The sequence below is a fragment of the Mandrillus leucophaeus genome, unplaced genomic scaffold (genome assembly GCF_000951045.1).
Source record: "Mandrillus leucophaeus isolate KB7577 unplaced genomic scaffold, Mleu.le_1.0 Scaffold39, whole genome shotgun sequence".
Lineage (NCBI taxonomy): Eukaryota > Metazoa > Chordata > Mammalia > Primates > Cercopithecidae > Mandrillus > Mandrillus leucophaeus.
Genome location: NW_012104142.1, coordinates 1,568,672 through 1,577,230, shown reverse-complemented (window position 1 = coordinate 1,577,230; position 8,559 = coordinate 1,568,672). Strand labels below are relative to the sequence as shown.

General features: G+C 47.8%; 1 protein-coding gene across 2 annotated transcripts in view; it reads left to right on the top strand.

Moving 5' to 3' along the window:
- NPFFR1 (neuropeptide FF receptor 1) overlaps positions 1–8,559 on the top strand; it is a 25,017-nt gene that overhangs the window by 8,785 nt on the left and 7,673 nt on the right. Inside the window, exons 1-2 of one of the 2 annotated variants that reach the window (XM_011991054.1) lie at positions 5,077–5,107; positions 5,843–6,157. In XM_011991054.1, the coding sequence (XP_011846444.1) occupies positions 5,077–5,107; positions 5,843–6,157 (346 nt within the window). Of the gene's footprint in view, positions 1–5,076; positions 5,108–5,842; positions 6,158–8,559 lie in introns of those variants that run through there. The other variant, XM_011991055.1, reaches the window with a different exon arrangement.

The following is an 8,559-nucleotide window of genomic DNA, read 5'->3' as shown; positions in this document are numbered from 1 at the left end:
AGAAAGAAAGAAAGAAAGAAAGAAAGAAAGAAAGAAAGAAAGAAAGAAAGAAAGAAAGAAAGAAAATAATAGAAAGAAAACAATCCCTAAATGAATGAGCTTAACCCAGAATCAGTCTGGGTGTTTCCCTGAGTTCACAGGCCTCCTACTGATGGCTTCATCCTTGTTACCATTTGCTTGTTGATCCTGGGAACACATTGGTGCTCCATCTCTTCCTGAGAGGTTGCCAGGGAACCCAGGCCTGGATGGAGAGGCTCTGGACCCACTGAAGAAAAGGTTAACCCAACAATCAAAGCAAAATTGCATTGCTTAGATTACAAATGAACTTGAACTTTTTGTTTCGTGTAGTGAACAGCCATCAGTCCTGTTCGTGCTGCATGGACTCGGCAGCCCTGTGTTGTGTTCTTCAGTGGGTTCAGCCCCTCTCCATCCAGGCCTGGGTTCCCTGGCAGCCTCTCAGGAAGAGGTGGAGCACCCATGTGTTCCCAGGATCAACAAGCAAATGGTAACAAGGATGAAGCCATCAGTAGGAGACCTGTGAACTAGGGGAAACACCCAGACTGATTCTGGGTTAAGCTCATTCATTTAGGGATTGTTTTCTTTCTATTATTTTCTTTCTTTCTTTCTTTCTTTCTTTCTTTCTTTCTTTCTTTCTTTCTTTCTTTCTTTCTTTCTTTCTTTTCTTTCTCTCTTTCTTTCTTTTCTTCTTTCTTCTTTCTTTTTCTTTTTCTTTCTTTCTTTCTCTCTTTCTCTCTCTTTCTTTCTTGAGGAAGAGTCTTGCTCTGTCACCCAGGCTGGCATGCAGTGGCACGATCTCAGCTCTTTGCAACCTCCACCTCCCGGGTTCAGGCGACTCTCCTGCCTCAGCCTTCTGAGTAGCTGGGACTACAGATGCCCACCACCATGCCTGGCTAATTTTTGTATTTTTAGTAGAGATGGGGTTTCACCATGTTGATCAGGCTGGTCTTGAACTCCTGACCTCAGGCGATCTGCTCGCCTTGGCCTCCCAAAGTTCTGGGATTACAGGTGTGAGCCACCGTGCCTGACCAGGGATTGTTTTCTTATTCGCACTTCTTTCAGTTTGTATTATAAAAAATCATGCTCACATCCGTTGTGTGGCTTATAACTATCAGCCCCGCTGCTGCTGCCTCACACGGAGTGCCATGTGTATGATGTGATCTCAGTTCTCACAGGTCACCTCATCAAGTCCTCAGCACAGCCCTTCTTTGGTAAGTGTTCATTTATCTCCATTTTACCACTGAGGAGTCTGGCTTCCAGGGAGGTGACATGACCTACCCTAGGTCACACCCAGAAAATGTCTGTTTTTCTGTTTTATTTTATATTTTATTTTTATTTTTTGAGAAAGAGTCTTGCTCTATCAGCCAGGCTAAAGTGCAGTGGTGTAATCACAGCTCACTGCAGCCTTGACTTCTCAGGTTCAAGTGATCCTCCCACCTCAACCTCCAGAGTAGCTGGGACTACAGGCATGCACCACCACACCTGGCTAATTTTTGAATTTTCTGTAGAGACAGGGTTTCACTCTGTTGCTCAGACTGGTCTCAAACCCCTGAACTCAAGTGATCCTCCCACCTTGGCCTCCCAAAGTACTGGGATTACAGGGGTGAGCCATGGTGCCTGGCCTGTGTTTCTATTTTAAATATGAGAATACTGGGTTCACACAGAGGTAAGGAGGCAGGAAGAAGGGCTGAGACTTCCCAGACTGTGTGTATCCACTCGAGGTGTCTTTGGCTCAAGGCTTTTAATTTTGTGGTTCTCAAACCACAGTGTGCATTGGAATCATCTGAAGGATGCTTTAAAATGTAAAACAGAGATAGCTGGGCCCCAGTCCCAAGGGTTTCTGGTTCCCAAGGCCAGGGTTGTGGCCCAAGAATTTCTGTTTCTAATGAGTTCCAGGTGATGCTGACATGGGTGGTCGGGACCCCACTTTGAGAATCACACACCCTGACCTCTCCTGGGTACCCCGGAGACAACCATTATCACACCCTGAGATGGGGAAGCTCCTCCAGTAGAGGAATGGCTTCATTGGGTTCAGTGGATAAAAATTTCATAGGCTGTAATTACAAGGGCACCCGGCAGATCCCAAGAAGAACAAGTCCAAGGTGTCAATGAGGTCTCTGGCCGCTAGCATGCAGCCCAGATGGGGTGGGAGGCCTGCCTGCCTCCTGAGGAATTGCCAGGAATGGGAAGGAGTTTTTCCTCCTTAAGAAGGGATTCATGTGCAGTGCTGGAATCTGGGCCCTGTCTAGAGATGATGCCCAGGCTCAGCTGAGGCTCTAGCAATGGGCAGGGTCACTCCCAGATACTTCTCAGGACACTCTTCAGAAGATGAGCTTACTTGAGGGTCAAGTGAAGGGTAGTGGGGGACATGGACTAGAGTCCAGCCTGAAAGGTTCTGGTAATTTCCTCTGCCCATCCACACCCACAGATCCCCCCAGTCATGGGAGATGATTCAGAGCTAATTTTGAGGCTCGGCAGCGGTAAGCAAGTCTCCCAACGGGGTCTGGGATGAGTGATGCCTCTCATGGGGGTTCTTTCTGGAGGGGCCTGGAGAAGACCTTCCAACATCAGCACTGCCTGCCTGCAGCAGGACCCTCTCACCTGATTTCAGGATCCACCTTCCTTTCTCTTTTTCCTTCCTACAGATATTTATTTATTCCATAACTATTAGCTATTTATTGAACCAGTTACTTTGGGCAGGCACTGACAAGACACTGAGGACACTGCCACCAACAAGACAGAGAAGATCCTTGCTTTGCATACGCCGTCAAGCATGGGGAAAAAGACAATCAATCTAGGAACAAACAAACTATTGACAGATTGACGAACATAAACCAGATGCTGTGGGAAGACAACATTTATGCTGAGAGCTAAAGGAAGGGACGAGCAAAGACCCTGGGGTTGGAAGAAACAGGAGTGTGTGAGGAGCTAAGCAGATGGCAAAGTGACCAGAGCATAATGAGCAAAGGGGTGAGGTCAGAGAGATGTCAACAGGGATCAGACCATGAAGTGTTTTGGAGGCCTCGGAAAGGAGCATGGATGGTATTTAAAATGCAATGAGGGTTGGGAGGCTGAGGCAGGTGGATCACCTGTGGTCAGGAGTCTGAGACTAGCCTGGCCAACGTGGTGAAACAGGATCTCTACTAAAATTACAAAATTAGCTGAGTGTGGTGTCGTGCACCTGTAATCCCAGCTACTCGGGAGGCTGAGGCAGGAGAATCACTTGAACCTGGGAGGCAGAGGTTGCAGTGAGCCAAGATCGAAGCCATTGCACTCCAGTCTGAGCAACAGAGCGAGACTCTGTCTCAAAAAAAAAAAAAAAAAAAAATTGCATTGAGGAGTCTAGGCAATGATCCTTAGTGTCTGCTGAAAATATTATGTTAAAAGCTGATGGCACAGTGGCTCATGCCTGTAATCTCAGCACTTTGGGAGGCCAAGACAGGAGGACTGCTTGAGCTTAAGAGTTCAAGACCAGCCTGGGCAACATAGTGAGACCTCATCTCTACAAAATAACCTTAAATGAACCCAGCTTGGTGGTGCACAGCTGTCGTCCCAGCTACTCAGGAGGCTGAGGCAGGAGAATTGCTTGAGCCCAGGAGGCAGAGATATATCACCTGAGCCCCGATTGAGCCTAGCACCACAGAGAGAAAGGCCACTGGACATAATCTGATCAAGACTCTAGATCTGACTACCAAGTACAGGTAATACAGTGGACAGAGAGCAGAACATGTAAAATGACATCATGAGGAAGCAATCAGAAAAATCCAGCCTGCAGAAGCTCTACAGAACAACCACTCAGTCCATGCGACAAATATACTGCAGAAGGGAAAAGAGACAGAGTGGGGACCTGTGAACTAAAAAAGACTTTGGAATCATGTCAACCAAATGTAGTATGGGGATAGTGGTAGATTTTATCATAATGGACCTTAATGAATCACACTTCCATGTCCACACCTCTTCTGCAATGCTATATTGCTTTTCTTCCTATCAAGAGGTGAAACTATCCACTGGCTTGAATCTGGGCGTCCCTTGTGACTTGTTTTGGCCAATAAAATGTGACAGATGTGATGTGAAAATTCCAGAGTCTCGGTTTTAAGAAGCTTGTAGCTTCTTTTCTTGCTTTCTTGGAACCCCGAGACCACTGTTCTCTGAAGAAGCCCACACTAGCTTCCTGGAGGATGAGAGGCTACGTGGAGAACTGAAAGACATCCCAGCCAATTGCCAGCACTAATCACCAGCCATGTGAGGGACACCTTGGACCTCCCAGCCCCAGCTTAGCCAGCAGATAACTACAGCAGCTGCATGAGAGTCCCAAGAGAGACCGGCAGAAGAACTACTCTGCAGCCCTGATGGTGCCAGCTCACTGGCCCTGCTCCCCTGAGGGACTTTAGCCTCCAGGCCCCCAGCCTCCATTGAGCCTCCAGGCCAGTGGCTGAGTTCTGGGTGTGACAGAAAGATTCCGTAGGGACTCTTCATCCCCTGGAACAGGCCTCATTCAGTCCCAGAGGAAGGCAGGAGGAGAGTTTATGAGACAACATCATGAGTCACCCCAACTAATGACTTCCCAGAAGAGCTGTGGTTGGACACTGAGCCTTCCCTTCGAAGCAAGCCTGGGGAAACACACACCAAAGCCTGGTCCTAATTCACAGACACACAGAGCAGGGCCAGCTCTGCTGCAGCATCATCATGGGACCTTGAGCAAGTCATGGAACCTCTCTGACCTCCAATTCAAACGAAACTAACACCTTAGGGTAATTCAATGAGGGTTTAAAAAAATACAAAAGGAAACAAATGAGGCTAATACCTAGTGACTTACATCATGGGATGGCTCAGAGAGCTAAATAAAATAACAGATGTGGAAGTGCTTTGTTAAATGCTATGCAGGCAGGACAGCTGATCACGGGACAGGAGGCGGCAAAGGTCGAGCAGGAACCTCTGCTTTGGATGTTCTGCTGAATGTGATGTGCCTCTGCTCCTTAGCCCTTGTTCACAGTCCCCCTTCATTCTCTCTTTCTCTACGGCCTTCTTGCCTTTCTCAACTAAAGTTCCGTGGAGGAGATGAAGGGGAAAAACATCAAAGAGTTTAAGGGCATAATAATTGGGTTCCAGCTTTCGGAAAACAAACGGTGCACTCAGAAGGGGTTTAAGTGAATAGAGTTTAATGGAAGAGGGGAGCAGTAAGAGAACCAGTTAGAAACGGTGAAGCACCCAGGGATTCACAACCACAGGAAACTGTTACCATTTGCAGGCCTATGAGTGCAAGGAGAGGGAAGAGCGTTACTGTAGTCATGCGAGCGCTAGAGCCATGAAAGGGGACTCACCCAATAAGAGCAGGCTGTGGCTGTAGGAAAAAACAGCTGCTGGAAGAATTGGGCCAGGCAGGAAGGGAGTCAGAAGACAAATACCCTGACCTCTCTCTCTGCTCCTGCCCTCCCATCTCCTTTGTGCCTGGCATTGGCTGAACCCAGCTAGAAGCCAGAAGACAAGGGAACCAGGGCAATGCAGAACTTAGAGGTTAGCCTCTGGGGCACAACAGCAGGGCCAAGAAAGTTGGAACCTAAATAGGGTGGGGGGGTTAATAAAGAATAACCCACAGTGGAGAATGAGTTATGGGCAAGACAGGGCATGAAGTACAAGATCAGGGTTTGAGTGGTTTTAGGCTGAAAGTCTTGGATCAGTGCATCCAGTTGCAACTGGAGCTGGAGACATACTTGGGGGACCAGGGCATGGTTAAGATTGGGATGCGGAGGGTCTCATTAGTGGTGAGAAATTGGTAATCTCTTCTTTGCCTAAGGTCCTGACCCACATATTCCTTTGGTCCTAGGGGAGCCCTCCCAGCCTCCCAACAGCAGTTGGCCCCTAAGTCAGAATGGGACTAACGCTGAGGCCACTCCAGCTGCAAACCTCACCTTCTCCTCCTACTACCAGCACACCTCCCCTGTGGCGGCCATGTTCATTGTGGCCTATGCGCTCATCTTCCTGCTTTGCATGGTGGGCAACACCCTGGTCTGTTTCATCGTGCTCAAGAACCGGCACATGCGTACCGTCACCAACATGTTCATCCTCAACCTGGCCGTCAGTGACCTGCTGGTGGGCATCTTCTGCATGCCCACCACCCTTGTGGACAACCTCATCACTGGTGAGTGCAGGCAGTTGGCAGCAGGAGTGTCCCCCATCCCCACTTCAGCTTCTCAGATAAGGCCAGAAATCGAAGCTTGAAAGACAGACATCATTGCTGGGCTGGCCTCTTGGCCATGCCGTGGCCTCGAACTCTTAAGACAGTCTTGGAGCTGAAGAGTTAGACTAGAAATAAGAGATATAATGAATTCCCTGTTTTCTTTGTGCCTGGCATGATGTTACTTTTCATGCATTATCTTAATTCATCCTCACAACAATCCGATGAAGTAGAGTTTATGGTCCTCCCCATTTTATGGAAGAGGAAACATGCTCAGAGTGGTTTAGAAACTGGTCTGTAGTCACACAGCTAATAGGTGTCAAGGTCCACATTCTCACACCCATACTTCTAATTATTGTATTATACCATTCAGTCCCACTCTCTCATGGAGCTCCCATGGGCAGAATTAGAGCCAATGGGGAGAAGTGGAAGGGAGGCAGGTTTCCTCTGAGTCAGGAACTAAAACTCCACTCATTTGAGCTGGAAATTGATCAGGGCACAGAAGAGAGTCCTGCCTGTAAGTAATGAGCTCTCCATCCCTTGGAGTGTCTAAGCAGGGACTGGCCGGCCACTCAGTGGACCACTTGACCTCTAAATTCCTGCCTGTGCATCCTGCAGATGTCAGAACAGCACCATCTACTCTCTACTCTCTCATGCGACTGGCCTTTCTTGTTTCAGAATCAAGTTTCCACCAACCTGAGACTCCAGGTGAGGGACTGCTTTTCAGAGATACAGAGACCCCTAGAGGTCCTAGCCTGCAGATTCTGAGCTCAGAGCTCCCAGCAGCTCACTGGTCCTCAGGATCCAGAGCCATTCGGAGTGAGTTCACTGACTCAGGGCAGAGGGAGCCACAGCCCGGGTTTCTGTAGGTTCTAGGACCCAGGAAGTGGAGACAGTGCAGAGTCAGCTCCCCTCCACAGTACTGGCTCTGTCTGGTGGAACCGTTACCCACTGCTGAGTCCCAGCTTCCTTTGCCGATGCTGAACATAAACTGCATCCCTCTCCTTTCCAACATGTAGACACACACACATGTGTACTCAGGCACATATGTGCAGAGATGCATATATGTGCAGAGATGCACACATGCATACACATAAATACATGCATACCAGTCAACAGTGATATAATGAGGTCACTACCTGGTTAAGGTGGTGTCTCTCAGTCTTTTTCACACACTCATATTCAAAATATTGTTTGAATACATAAAACATTCAGATGGTTCAATAGTCAAAAGCTACCAAAGTTCTCTAGTGAAAAATCTCCCTTCTGCCCCTGTCCTCTGGCGTCCCGGCTCCTATCCCTCCTGGGAGGCAACTAATGTTGCCAGTTTCTTGTGTCTCTTTCAAAAAATATTTTATGCGAGTGCAAGCAAATTAAGCACATGCTAAGGTTCCAAACAGTCCCGTACTTTTACTTCCCACCACACCCCACTTAAAAATATATCATGTACGCTGTAAAAAAGATTCATTAAAATCAACTTACATGTTGTTATCCCATATTAATAGATAAAAGAGTTTCTCATTCTTTTCACCAACTGCTTAGAATTCCATCGTATGAATGTACTACAATTGATGCTGATTTGTATTTATGTTGTTTCTAATAGAATCTTCTGCAATTAAATAAAACTTCACACAGCTTCCTTTTTTTCTCTTTCTTTCTCTCTCTCTCTTTCTTTCTATCTTTTTTTTTTTTTTTTTTTTTTTTTTTTTTGAGTCTCACTCTGTCACCCAGGCTGTAATGCAGTGGTGTGATCTCGGCTCACTGCAACCTCCGCCTCCCAGGTTCAAGCGATTCTCCTGCCTCAACCTCCTGAGTGGCTGGGATTACAGGCGCCTGCCACCACACCCAGCTAATTTTTGTATTTTTAGTAGAGACGGGGTTTCTCCATGTTGGTCAGGCTGGTCTTGAACTCCTGATCTGAAGTGACCTGCCTGCCTCAGCCTCCCAAAGTGCTGGGATTACAGGCATGAACCACTGCACCGGCCTCTTTTTTGGAGACAGTCTCACTCTGTCATTCAGGCTGGAGTGCAGTGGCACAATCATGGCTCACTATAGCCTTGACCTCCCTGAGCCCAGGTCCTGGGACTACAGGCATGTGCCACCACGACTGGCTAATTTTTCTATTTTTTGTAGAGATGGGTTTTTGTCATGTTGCCCAAGCTTGTCTCAAACTCCTGAGTTCAAGCCATCTGCCTGCCTCAGCCTCCCAAAGTGGTGGGATTACAGGAGTGAGGCACCATGCCCAGCTTTTTCTTGCTTTTGTTTTGTTTTGTTTTGTTTTTGAGACAGAGTCTCGCTCTGTCACCCAGGCTGGAGTGCAGTGGCTGGATCTCGGCTCACTGCAAGCTCCGCCTCCCGGGTTTACA